The sequence below is a fragment of the Bos mutus genome, chromosome 26 (genome assembly GCF_027580195.1).
Source record: "Bos mutus isolate GX-2022 chromosome 26, NWIPB_WYAK_1.1, whole genome shotgun sequence".
NCBI lineage: Eukaryota > Metazoa > Chordata > Mammalia > Artiodactyla > Bovidae > Bos > Bos mutus.
In genome coordinates, this window is record NC_091642.1 from 7,496,556 (window position 1) to 7,510,491 (window position 13,936).

The 13,936-nt window shown below is 57.6% G+C and overlaps 1 protein-coding gene across 9 annotated transcripts in view; it reads left to right on the forward strand.

Moving 5' to 3' along the window:
- The window catches only part of CTBP2 (C-terminal binding protein 2), a 168,814-nt gene that overhangs the window by 144,786 nt on the left and 10,092 nt on the right, over window positions 1–13,936 (forward strand). For all 9 annotated transcript variants that reach the window (XM_070363537.1, XM_070363536.1, XM_070363542.1 and 6 more), the window contains 2 exons: window positions 11,486–11,640; window positions 11,971–12,115. In XM_070363537.1, the coding sequence (XP_070219638.1) occupies window positions 11,486–11,640; window positions 11,971–12,115 (300 nt within the window). The remainder of the gene's footprint in view (window positions 1–11,485; window positions 11,641–11,970; window positions 12,116–13,936) is intronic.

Sequence of the window (13,936 nt, forward strand, 5' to 3'; positions counted from 1 at the left end):
AAACATCGCCTTGTGTCATTGCTACGGGCACGTTTTTAGAACTTGAGAAATACTCAAGCGAAATATACAGTGAGTGGCTTCCACTGGCGTCCCCCCCACCCCCATGCCGTGGGCAGGGCCTTCCTAGAAGTCTCCAAGGCTCAGGGGCTCAGCCCCCAGCCAAGCGGAGACCACCAACCTGGGCTGCTCAGCTTCCCCCACCCAGTGTTGAGGCTGGGGTGGGGGTGGGCGACGGGTTTCTGAACACCCCGGCTTGTGAGCTGGGACCAGAGTGTGGCAGCTGCCCACATGCCAGGGAGCAGGCCCTGGATGCCCACCTCTCAGCCAGTGCCCACCTCCTGCTGCGGGAGCCCTGGTCCCGGGGAAGGTTAGCCGGGCCCTGACCAAGGAGTGGTGGGTGAGCTCGACCGCTGAGACACGGCGTTGAGTTCACCAGGGTCACTGTCACACGTGGCCTGGGAGCCTGAGCCTCCTTTGTCCTTGAGAAGTTCCTGCTGTGGGCTCATCTCCTTGGCAGGGGCTTGGAGGAGCTGCCACCAGGAAGGATGGGTGAGAGGCTCGAGTCACTGGTGGCGGGGGCCATGGAGGGGCTTGTGACTCCTGGCAACCCCCACACTAAGAGCAGAGGCTCCAGAGGCTCCCACGGACGCCGTTGATTGGAAAGGAGGCGTGCATATGTTCCCAGCCGCTCCAGGCATAAGCTGCCTGGTCACTTGCCCCTCCAGAGACTCTTCCCCCATGTTGAGGGGGGCAAAGGTGCAGCCTCACCTGGACTGGGAACCAGAGGGTCCTCGCACCCAGAGACCTGCTGTTCCCCAAGCCCAGAGCCTGCAGCCCTGCCCCCACATCACATCCCGGAAGCTGTGGGGCCACCCACATGAGACTGAGCCTTTGGGGGACATAAGGACCATTAGGTCATTTGACCGAAAAGTCAGAAGCAGAGCCACGCGTCCTTGGCTGCTTCAAATGTGTTTCTTGGTGGCGGGTTTGCTTCTCCCTGGCGCTCAGTGTGGTTTCCTCTGGACCGGTCAGCTGGGAGGGTCTCTTGCGCGCTGATGTGGGTGATGTTTGCCCCGCCCCCTGCCGAAAGCAGTAGGTTTCCAGGCAGAACATCAGGTGCTTCTTCTGGGCAAAGGGGTTCAGCGGGCGCACAGGAGGCTCCCTGGAGACTGGGGGGAGCACTGAAGACCCGGGGCCACCCTGCAAGTAGCGTGTCCAGTGCAGCAGAGTCGGGGCGTCTAGATGCCAGACAGCCTGCCCGTGTGTGAGTGTCTGAGAAAGTGCAAAATGGGCCTGGTTTTGTTCTTCAGCTCTATTGGGCAAAGGAAAAGTATCAGTCGCTTCTTTTTCTCAGTTCCAGTTCCCCGGCGTGGTGTGGACCCTACACAGCTCAGGCTGCCAGGACAGTTCACCTGGGTGGCTCTGAGGGGTCAGTTAAAGTGACGGTGGCGCTGGTCTTTCTGGAGGTGCAGAGCGGGTCTCGGTCGTGGCACTTAGGACCTCGCTGCGTCCTTTGGGAACTTTGATTGTGGCACACAGACTCCCGAGTGTGTGGGCTTCGGTAGTCATGGCGCACGGGCTTAGGTGCTCTGTGGCAAGTGGGATCTTAGATCCCTGACCAGGGATCGAACCCACATCCCCTGCAAGGTGGGTTCTTAACCACTGCACCACCAGGGAAGTCCCAGATTGTACTGTTTTTTAAACTAGATGGCGTGCTTCCCACAAGTCTAGACCTCTGCTTCCAGAAGCTGCCGTCGTGTGCACCCTGGGTTCACGTGTCTGCCCAGTGAGCCTGGGGTGGGGTGTGGGCAGAGGCCGGGGCCCTGGAGAGCCTGTGAGCCTCCAGCTCACCAGCTTTCTGTCCAGCTGTTAACCTGAGCTAAGGCGAGATGGCCTGAGAGCATCTCACTCGGAGGCCATGACTCATTAAGATCCATGTTTTATTTAAGAAGCTAAGCTACTTATTGGGCCACTCTGTAGCCATCTGGACCGAGCCTACAGCTACCTTTATAGAGGTCACTAAAATCAGGACTGAGGAGTGGCTGCAAACCAGCACCCCCACCATGGGGCATGCTCAGCCTTCTGGGGAGCCCCCTAGTGTGGTTCACCCCCCAGCAGCGCCGCCCCTGCCTGAGGACGCAGAGGGCCAGAGCTCCCCATACTTGCGGTTTTTCATGCCAGGGCAGTGCTTACTAGCGTATTCACAGCTGAGGAGAGGAATCTGGCTTTGGAAGACTGAGGGGCATTCAAGTTGCTGATGGTCTTTCGGGAAAGGGCTGTGTGTACAGTGACCACTGGGCTTCCTTCCTGCCTGATGGTACTGCTCATCCCTGGGCAACCTGTGAGCAGTGCCCGCACAGCCATACTTTAGAGATGACTTGGGTTCTGTGCCCGACCACCCCAGTAAAGTATCATAAATAAAGCAAGTTGCACTAACCTTTTTTTCTTAGTGGTTTCATATTGGAATACAGTTGGTTAACAATGTTGTGTTAGTTTCAGGTGTACAGCAAAGCGATTCAGTTATTCATATCCATGTACCTGTTCTTTTTCAAATTTATTTCCCATTTAGGTTATTACACAATACTGAGCAGAGTTCCCTGTGCCTTTCAGTAGGTCTTTGTTGGTTATCTTAAAACATAACTGTGTGTGCTTGTCCATCACAAACTCCCAATCTACACAGATTTTCTGGTTTCCCAGAGTGTTCCCTGGTGGCTCAGTCAGTAAAGAATCCAGCTGCAATGCAGGAGACAGGGGTTCAGTCCTCGGGTAGGCAAGATACCCTAGAAAAGGAAATGGCAACCCACTCTGTTTTCAAAAGAAAGAAGAAAGTGAAGTCGCTCTGTCATGTCTAACTCTGCGATCCCAGAGGCTGTAGCCTGCCAGTCTCCTCCGTCCATGGGATTTTCTGGCAAGAGTACTGGAGTGGGTTGCCATTGCCTTCTCCAGGGGATCTTCCCGACCCAGGAATCAAACACAGGTCTTCCGCATTACAGGTTGACGCTTTACCCTCTGAGCCGCCAGGGAAGCCCCCACTGTTTTCAAAAGGCCATCCCAGAATCCTGCCGTTGCCAGGCCTTGGAGACGAGCCCTGGTGAGAGCTGTGCAGACAGCCTCGCCCATCACTGGGGGAGCCACTCCCTGACAGGGATGCTCGTGTTGGTGAACCAGTCCCATCACTGAACCACCCCCAGCTTGATCCCTGCCTGAGGCGCCTCACCTGGGGAAGTCCATCCTCCACAGGATCTCTTGCCTTGATCTGTCCTGGGGATGCCTGGGGACTGGCCTCTGGGGGTTCTTGCTGCACTGGCAATGGGTCCCTGCCGGTCAGAGGAGACGTGGGCTCTCTCCGCCTTGGCCTTGCCTTGCTGAACACATCAGTGCTGTCGCTGGGCGGCCGATGACCCCAGAACTTCTGGCTTGCAGGCAGCAGGGCTCTGCTGGGACTGGACGGCCTGTGGCAGCCCTCCCCTCCTCGGCCTGGATGGCTGGACCCTGGACCTGTGGTCCTGCCTCCCAGTGTGGCCCAGCTCACAGCTGGTCTCAGTTTCACTGTGAATTTGGAAGGCATGGTGCCCACCCCGGGGGCCCAGCCGTGGAAGCGGTAGAGCAGCCTCTCTGTCACTCTAGGGGGTTCAGACTGAAGTTCAAGGCCAGCCCATTTCCCGGGAGTGGGGAAGTGGATTCCCTGTCTTGGGATTGGTAGTGGGGGGGAGCGATAGAGTTACCCTGGGACAGGGCGGGTGTCCGAGGCCACCAGGAACAGTACCAGGCACAGCTGAGGTCCTGCTGCGAGGAGTTGGGTGCAAACCCAGGCACCTGCCGCAGAGCCCAGCCCCACCCTGGGTGGGGGGCTCTCTCCCCTTCCTCTCCAGAAGCCCCCCCACCCCCCGCCCCCAGCAGAACAGAGGCCGTCCCAGAGTGACTGCGGAGGGCTGTGCCTGGCTGGGGGGGCCTTTGCGTCCTTCCCCTGGGGCCTCCCTACATCTCCCTGCTTCTTTCCACACTCACAGTGGTGGTGTCACGTGTGGAACACTGACCTTCACTTCCTTTACCCAATCAAGAGGCAGACTGGGTCCACTTAGCATGGCCGGCAGATGTCAGCTAGCCTTGCAGGGCACCCCACGGGGGTCAGCAGGGAGTCTGAGACCAAGACCGCTGGGGTTGATTAGTCATGCCTGCCATGAGCGCCATGGTTGTGTATCTGCATTTGTCATCCAGGTCTGCTTTCCTCTCCAGCCCTGAGCACATGGCCATTCAGCTCCAGCCTGCATCGAATTGCAGGATGTTCCGATCTCGCTTGGCCTGTATTAGACGAGTGGACTTCCACATCTAGGCTCAGATAGAAACTGATTTCGTGTTTCTGATTTTGTTTTCATTCTTATTTTTTGGCTGTGCCGCATGGCTTGTGGGATCTTGGTTCCCCAACCTGGGGTTGAACCCCGGGGTCTCCCGGCAGTGGAATTGCAGAGTCCTGGCCACTGGACTGCCAGGAAATTCCCTCCTGTTCTGGATTTTGAAGTATCTTGGGGAAAGCTGTTTTTTCTATAAGCCAGATTCTCTGTGCACGTAGAGTTCCCTGAGGAAGGCATCCATGCCTGTATCCTCACTGGGGCCTAGAACCAGGCCAGGCTCTCACATGGCAGAGCTTGGAGGTGAGAAATCGGGAAGGAGTGGGGATGGATTGGATCTGAAGGTCCACTTTGAGGGCAGCCGGAAGCCTGTGAACCAGTGTCCACTCCAGTAACTGCCTTTTGCTTCCGCCACTGTTGTTCCAGCAGGTCCCAAAACTGCCCTCAGGCTGTAGGTGCACTGCTCCTTGCTCATCGCCTCCGTCCCAGGACATTCCTGCCCAGGATCCTGGGACATTCCTGCTCGGGATTCCAAGCCAGTGAGAGAGGGCTCACTGCCACTCGGGCCAGGTAGGGCGCAGGATGGAGGCTGAGTGCTGGAGCAGGTCATGTTGCGATGCAAAACTAGGTGTGAAAAGCGAGCCCGCCAAAGAAAAATTGGGTTCTCCGGCGTGCCGGGAGAGCATGTCTGCACTTGACCAAGTTTTCAAAATCAAACTGCAGCCTGGCCACATCCCAGACTGGCCCGGAGAAAGCGGACGCGGCTTCCTGAGCCTGGGACAGCTGCCCAGGGACACCGCAGAGAAAAGCACTTTTGCCAAATGAAAAGGCAGATAGCAGTGTGGGAACAAAGATGAGGTTTCCAAAAGTAACTGCACTCTTTAGCGCCACACTTAGGAACACACATCATTCTGCAAATCCCTGCCTTGCAGCTGCTCTCTGAACCTCCCCTTCACCTTCTGCTGCTGCCGTGGTCCCTGCCATGAAAGGCGAGGGGCACTTCTGCAGGTCAGGCACCTTCTTGGGGTGTTGGGGACAGTCACTGCCTTTGCTCACTTTCCAGAACTGCTTTCTGAGTAAGCTCCAGCCAACTACAGAACGTTTGTTGTTAACAGTGTAGAACAGTTTTCATAACATGGATAAACATGTTTACAAAGCAAGGGAAGCCCGCACCCGATGAGGCTCCACAACCTCCTTCCCCAGGCAGGAGTCTGCTGTCCCAGGCCGCGGGTGGACGAGTAGACCATTCAACACAGCCACGTTTGCGAGTTGAAAGCCGAGTCTCGGATAAGGGCTCGTTTCTGTCCCAGGGTCAGCATCTGGTTCCCACTTGGCCGCACGAGTCACGAGCTGCAGCTCCAGGTCATGGAAACGCCAGCCCATGAAACATGCTGCTCATCAGACATGGGATCTGATTCTGCGTCTGACCTTCTGGGGATCAGAACTGACGAACCCAGCCAAGAAGGATGGGGCCATGCTGGGTTGCAGGAAATGGCCTTTTAATTGGGGACCAGCTGCATTTAAGGGATGGAGGGGAGACGTGATCAGATCCTTGCAAAGTGATCTGGGCTAGAGGGCGACAGGTGCAGGCCTGACATGTCCCTCCCCACCCACTCCAAGCCTCTGGGATCTGCATGGCCACATCTCCCCGTTCTCCCCAGGGCCACCTGCATGTGAGGATGGGAGCCGCCTTCTACCTTCCAGGCCCCCGTGCAGGTCCTGGGAGCCAATGACCAGCTGGTTGATCGTCTCCCCATCCTCTTGCTGAGTTGGGCAGAGCAGTGTGTCTTGTCTCGGTCTTTCTGTGGCCCCACGCAGGTCTCCATGTGCTGGCCTTTCCGGGTGCTTGCTCAGGGTGTCAGCTGTCAAGACCAGTGGTACCGCGCAGAGAATCCCAGGCAGCAGGGAAGACCTTAGGATGGACTTGGGATGCATGGCAGATCCTCTTCCCTCAGGGGTCCCAGCCCCATCTGTGCGTCCTGTGAGGCCTCAAACGGCAGCCTCGCTGTACCTGCCCAACCCCGTCTGTGAGCAGAGAGGTGACCCTGCACAGGTGTGGCCGTCCACACACGTGACTGTCATCCATTATCCTGGCCAGCCTGGCTTTGGGGACTCTGAGGTTGCTGCAGTGTGGAGACACTTCCTAAAATCTGGTCCATTGTTAAAAGAGGCCTCTCTGCCTGCTGGGTCAAACATGATTATTACAGCCACTATCTTCAGGGTAAAATTGTTCAACGACTAAAATCCGAAAGCTGCAAAATCACGTCTCAGACAGTTTGGTTCTTAAGTTGCAAGTGACAGAAGCCAACCTTTAGAAAATGATGCATGGTTCTGTGGAAGGATGTCCGCTGAACTCACTCAGTGTCCAGAAAGGCCAGGAAATACGCCACAGGGCCACTCTGCATGGCATGAGCACGTCTTCCCATTTCTTCGACTGCAGCCCCGTCAGCCTGGGGGAAGGAGCTGGTGCTGTTTTCCAGATAAGGTGGCATCAAGGCTGGGGGCCCGAAGTTTACCGACGTCTCCCGGGGGCCCTCCCCTTTCCACCTTGGAATTCATAGAGTCCTTTGAACTTGGCATTCACTGGACTGCTGGTCACTCTTAACAAACCTCCAGCAACTCAGCCTGGTGTGGTCTTTGTTTTCCACTAAGTGTGTCTAATTGCACAATTATTTGTGTGCAGCTGCAGCTCGAAGCAACGCCAGGCCTGGGGCAGACATCAGAGGTAGCCTTGAGCTGGGGCGCTGCGTCCCTGCTTGTGAGGAAGCAAGCCTGAAACCAGCAAGTAATTGACACCAGGGGAGTCGGCTGAGCTTTCTCTGCCCTGCAGACCTAATGCTGGATGAGCTGTTGAAAGTGCACTGATACGCCTTCCGAGGTGTGTCCAGGTGCAGTTGGAATTATTCTGAAATGGGTGGAGTGAGTTCATCAACGGGAAGGGAGACTGGAGAAGGGCAATGGTCAGCCTGACTTGAGGGCCGCCAGGACCCTCTGATCCTCCTCATCAGGTGCTTTCTCGGCCTCTGCTGGGTCCTTGGTCCCTGAGTTTCAGCTTCAGCATCAGTCCTTCCAATGAATATTCAGGACTGATCTCCTTTAGGACGAACTGGTTGGATTTCCTTGCAGTCCAAGGACTCTCAAGGGTCTTCTCCAACAACACAGTTCAGAAGCATCAATTCTTCGGTGCTCAGCTTTCTTTATAGTCCAACTCTCACATCCATACATGACCACTGAAAAGAACCATAGCCTTGACTATACGGACCTTTGTTGCCAAAGTAACATCTCTGCTTTTTAATATGCTGTCTAGGTTGGTCATAACTTTTCTTCCAAGGAGCAAGCGTCTTTTAATTTCATACAGTTAAAAATGTTTCAAGTTGCCAGAAGCACTGGAGAATGTCTCAGTTAATGTGAGGTGAGATGTAAAGTCTAATTGCTACTTCATCTTCCTGGCATTTCCTGAGCTCTTACTGGGTTCCTCCAGCAAGACTGTAGGCACGGTGGGTTCTGGGCACAGTGGCTTGAAATTAACTGGATTCTGAAGCATGCGGTTGATGAGTCCCATCTGGAACTGAAGGAGCATTGTCTATCCAGCATGGCCCCTTTGTAGAAGCCGACCTTGACAGTGACCTGGCTAAGCCATCTTGTCTTCAGTGCTGGGGGCCTCATGTGGCCCCCTTAAAGCCTGGCTCTACACTGTGGTCCCTGCACTTCATCCAGAATACCTGTGAATCTCGCCCATTCCCACGTGCCAGCCAGCCATCCGCCCTCAGCATCCTTCCCCAGCCTTGGCACCTGAGCCTCACGGTCCCCTTTGCATCTCTGACTCCTGCCTTACCATAGAGAGCTTGAAGTGGATATCTGAACCTCAGGCTTCAGGAAGCCCATGGGTCTTGTGCGTTCTGCATGCCCAGCCTGAACTAGGGCAAAGGGTGGGTTACGCCAAAGAGAAAGACAACCCAAGTCAGGGAGGAAGGCAATCACTAGGCAACCCAGAGTTTGTTTCCCAGGTAACGGGATGCATGGACTGATGCTGTGGATGGACGCGTTGCAGCAGTGGCCCCTCAGCCTCTCCAGATGCCTGCCTGGTACCCACTGTTGTTTTCCCTTGTGATGACTTTTTAATTAACTGCTTGGATCTCTAGTCCTGACCATGAACTTTACAAATGTTGTCTGGTTAACCCTCCTGACAGCACACACCGCCCCCCAACCCTGGAGTGAAGTTGGGGTGTTCTTCACCCAGTGGGAGGAATAGCCTGGGCCAAGTGAGCACGTTTGCCCACGAGGTCCTCCAGGAGCCCAGCCTTGGGCTTTGTAGGAGGTGTTTGGGGGCGAGGAGAAGCTGGAGGAAGAGAATGGGTCCTTTCGGGCTTGTCTCGCCATCTCACTCTCAGGATGGGTGTGGACCCCAAGTTGGCACCGGCCGCCCCCGCCCCCCACCCCCACCCCCAACTGTCTCCTCCGGTGAAGTACTTTCCACCTTGTGCTTCTTCCTTGTCTGCTAACAGGACAGCGGTGCCGTCTCAGGGGTGAGGGGAGGGTGTGGGTGCCAGGTGACATCCCTGCTCCCCACTTCTCCCTCTGCGGGGTGTCCGGGGATCCTGTCTGCAGATGTCGCTCTTGGTCTTTGGGGTATGTTATCCCCATCTGCACACAGTACCTCGGCTCTCATGGACCTTCCCGTTGGGGGCAAAGCAGGATGCTCGTGGGGTGCGCACCAGCCCCCCCAACAAGCAGCTGGCCTCAGTGCTGTGGGATGTGGGCTGGGGACCCTGTCCCCACTCGGGAACTCAGCTTTACTTGGCCACCGCCCCCCTTGGGGGAACCAGGTCCCGAGGAGGCAGTAAAGGTCTGGCTGCCACTTGAGGACTGGGAGGGACCTTGATCACTCGTGATCCCCAGCCAGGCGCTGCCCAGAGGTAGCCTGCTGCCCCCAGCCACCCCGGCTGGTTCTTCCCAGGCCAGAACAAAAGGCTTTTCTCTGCTAGAGTTCAAAGAGACAATTGTCTCCTGAAGCTGCAGCTGTGGCGTGGGAGCACCATCCAGGACACATCCAGGTCGTGCAGGCGCTGGGGGGCCGGGTCCTGAGCCCTGGTGGTCGACTGAGGAGGGGCCTCACCCATGGCCATCTCATGGCAGCCGCGAGGGGAGCCCTTTCCAGCAGTTCTGGGCTGGGAGACCGAGGTCCCATGGGTGAGCACGTCAGCGGCTCCTGCTTTGGCCTTCGGGAGCCTGAGTGAGCCCGGTGCTGAAGAGGATAAAGAGATTCTGTGCTCGGCCTGGCCCTGGTGCAGTGGCCATCGTCAGAGTTTATCTGAACATCTGAGAACCTCAGATGTGTGGAAGGCTGTCTTGGGACCTGTGATCTGTGATACCAGCTGACTTGCACTATGGTCCTTTGAAAAGATTCATTTGTCAAGTCCCCAGCAGGCCACCTGCCCCCACCACCCAGCACACCCCAGCACGCACACACACACACGTGCACACACACACGCACACACCCCCTTGTGATTTGATAAGAAAACAGGAGTGGCCCTGTCCTGGCCACCTGGTGCTGTAGTTCCTCCTGAAGCCCAGGGATGGGTCGTGGTGATTTAACATAGTGAGTCGCTCGGCCGTGTCCAACTCTCTGCGACCCCATGGACTATACAGTCCATCGAATTCTCCAGGCCAGAACACAGGAGCGGGTAGCCTTTCCCTTCTCCAGGGGATCTTCCCAACCCAGGGATCGAACCCAGGTCTCCCACATTGCAAGCAGATCCTTTACCAGCTGAGCCACCAGGGAAGCCTGAGAAAACAGGAGTGGGTAGCCTATCCCTTCTCCAGAGGATCTTCCCGACCCAGGAATCAAACCAGGGCCTCTTGCATTGCAGGCAGATTCTTTACCAACTGAGCTATCAGGGAAGCCCAGGAAGGTGATTGAACATGGGGGCCAAAAATCCAAGACCTTCCAGTGTGAACGTGAAGGGAATGGTTTGGTCATAGAGGATGAGTGGCCCTGGGCTGACGTGTGTGCCCTGATGATGGGTCCCCACAGTGGAGGGCAGACCAGTCCTCCGTCATTTGGGTTGGAGGCACGGCGCCACTGGAGAATGTGGCCTTAGGCAGCATGCGGGCAGGCCCGCCCCCTCGCCAGCTGTGGGGCCAGCATCCTTTGTCTCCACTGGAACCATCAGCACATGAAAACAGCTCTGGCTGGTCTAGGTAGCTGACTTGCACTGTGGTCCTTTGAGAAGATTGCTTTTGTCAAGTCCCCAGCAGGCCTCCCGCACCCCCCATCACCACCACCACACCACATGCACACCCCACACACACACACTCACACTCTCATACACACATGCCCCTTCTCCACCACCTCAGACTGACTGCTTCTCCTCACCAAGCCCAGTGAGAGGGTGCACGTTGCCCAGGGGTTTCCTCCAGGAAGCTCTTACAGGATGTTGTTTAGTCGCTCGGTCGTGTCCAAGTCTTTGTGACCCCGTGGACCGCAGCACGCCAGGCTCCTCTGTGCTCCACTGTCTCCCAGAGTTTGTTCAGGTCCACGTCCCTTGAGTCGATGATGCTATCTAACCATCCCATCCTCTGTCGCCCCCTTCAATCTTTCCCAGCATCAGGGTCTTTTCTAATGAGTCGGCTCTTCGCATCAGGTGGCCAAAGGATTGGACCTTCGGCTTCCTCCCGCAGTATGCTGGCGCCCTAACGTGTCCCTCTTGTTTCACTTTGGCACATGTCACGCGTGTTTAGAAGGGCAGCGGGGCCTGGCAGGGACAACAAGGCACAGCATAGGGGCCAAGTGAAGTCTGCTCTACCTCCAGGAGCCGTGGGCTAGACCCCCTCGGATGTCCTGAGGTCTCTGGGTCTTGGAGGTTTAGGGGCAGCCCCAAGGCTGTCCCTGGTGGCAGCAGCGGGTGTGGGCTTGACCCGATCCCACATGGCGATAGAGCTGGCCGCATGTGGCCCCGTAGGGGGGCATCTTAGCTCCTCTGTCAAAATAAGCTGCTCAGATGTTCCTTCTCTGTCTCCTGGGCTGGTCCCAGAATCCTCCCAGGAGGGACGCACGTGGATGCTGGAGTTGGGGCACCTCCCTGGGGGATCCCCGGCCACTTGGCACACGCACCCTGTCCCCTCCCTCCTCCTAGGTATCCGCCCCCAGATCATGAACGGCCCCCTGCACCCCCGCCCCCTGGTGGCGCTGCTCGACGGCAGAGACTGCACCGTAGAGATGCCCATCCTGAAGGACCTGGCCACCGTGGCCTTCTGCGACGCACAGTCCACCCAGGAGATCCACGAGAAGGTGGGCCCCGCCCCATCCTGCCCGCCCGGCTGGGGTCGCCCCTTAGGTCAGGTGGCAGCAGCTGGCACTCAGCGAGCGCCCCTGCCAGGCCCCACTTCTTTCTACCCTGGTCTCGGCTGGCCAGTGCCTTGCCCCTCGTCCCTGAGGCTGCCCCCTGCCCCCATTCCCTGGCATCACCCAGAGTCACCAGCAGGCCCCCAGAGCCCCACCAGGGCCCTCTCCCCTAGGGGGATGCCGTGGACACCCAGGCCGCACCCTCACCGGTCATCTTCCTGCCAGAACTCAAGGGCGATGGGGGCCTCCAACTGTGCTCTGCTCGCCCCTTCACAGGTTTTAAACGAGGCAGTCGGTGCCATGATGTATCACACCATCACGCTCACCAGGGAGGACCTGGAGAAGTTCAAGGCCCTGAGAGTGATCGTGCGGATAGGCAGCGGCTATGACAACGTCGACATCAAGGCTGCGGGCGAACTTGGTAAGTGTCCGGCGGTGCCTGCCGAGTGCCCGATGGAGCAGATGAGGCCGGAACTGAGACAGCGCCCTGCTGGCTCCGGGCAGGAGGGTGGTAGCTGGTTTCAGAGGGAACCTAGCCAGCCAGACACACTTCCCTGCTGGAGGCAGAGGCCCCATCGAGGGGCCTGGGGGTTGTGCTGGGCTCTCTCACTTGGGAAGGACGTGAGCCAGACGAAGCCACAAGCCCTCCCCTGCAGAGGGGACTGCGTGAGCGGCCGCAGCCCTGTGCCAGCCAGCCAGGACCCACCAACCTAAGGTTGCTCTCGCTGAGTGCACAGCGTGGTGTTCCTGGGGTGGGGGGCGCCCTTTTCTGAGTCTCCTCCGGTCCTGGGGTGGCACCATCTCCCCAGGGCCGCCGTCCACACGGGAACCTTCCCAGGTCAGGGCAGTGCAGGGGGGCCACTGCCCAGCGTCCCCCCACCCACCCAGCAGATGGGCACCCGAAGGCGGGGCTCCACGCCCCGAGGGAGGGCATTGGCATGGCAGCCTGGCACCTGACGTGGGCACTAAGCATGTTGGAACGTTGGCAGAGATTCAAGGGCCCAATTTGAACATTCTTTGGCATTGCCCTTCTTTGGGATTGGAATGAAAACTGACCTTTTCAGGTCCTGTGGCCACTGCTGAGGTCTCCAGATTTGCTGGCATGTTGAGTGCAGCACTCTGAACAGCCTCATCTTTTAGGATTTGAAATAGCTCAGCTGGAATTCCATCACCTCCACTGCCGTCACCCCACCACCAAGGGGCCCAAGCTTTGACCACAGGGGTTCCCAGGCTGCCCTGCTGTCTTTGGAGGGGCCAGGGAGGTCCTGCTGGACAAGCCCTTCTGAAGTCAGCTTCCTTGCTGTCTTGAAGGATGTCGACCCAGCACCTAGTATGCAGGTTATGATCTGCCTGGTGCTCTGCAACCATGAGGCTGAGGCAGGCACCTCCCAGTGCCCAGGAACCCAGGCCTCTGAGCCCCTGCCTGCTCCAGCAACAGGCAGGAGGGTACACGTGGTGCCTGGCTCAGTCAGCTCAGTGTCACACCTGCGTGTGACCACCTACGCACGTGGGACCTGATGGTTCTGGCCGCAGCCCACTGACAGCCACCTGCTGCCTCTCCAGCTGGGTGCGCCCGGTGGGCTGCAGCTCCCCGCTGAGGTCCCCTGCGTGCCTCAGGGCCACACCCAGTTCCTGAGCCGCAGGAGGAGTTTTATGGGCACCAGCAGGAAGCAGAGGGAACCCTGACCCCAGTGGGGCCTGTTCTGAGTGGTGCTGAGTCTGGTTTGATTCTCCATGAGGGCACCGGCCTGTTGTGCGATCTGGTAGGTGGTCTGGGAGTTTGGGCCCCAGCAGGTGGGGCTTGCCGCCCAGGTGACCCCCGAGGAAAAAGCAGGAGGTGGTCCCTGCCCCTCGGGTTCTTCTCTTCCCCTCACCCATCCCGAGTGGGGTGCCTTGTGGCAGGTGGCTCAGAAGATCAATCTTGGTTTTTTCTGGGTGCCCCCTGGCCAGTCTCCAGCATCTCAACCCCTTCCCCAGGGCTCACTTGACCCTGTCCAAGAGAAGGGTCACGACAGGGGTCTGGCCGAGGGGGCTCCCACGTCCACCCTGAGTCACTCTCAGCCCCTCTTTGTCGCCACAGAGAAGCTTGGGGAAGATGTGAGCCTCCAGAAGCATGTCTAATGTAAACTAAAATTTTCCATTTTCCCCTGGCGCCAGAAGAATGTTTTTGTTTGAAAACAAACGTTCTTTGTGCTCTGGATGGAGCTGAGGTCCCAAGTTCAAGCAGCGACTGAGAAAGTGG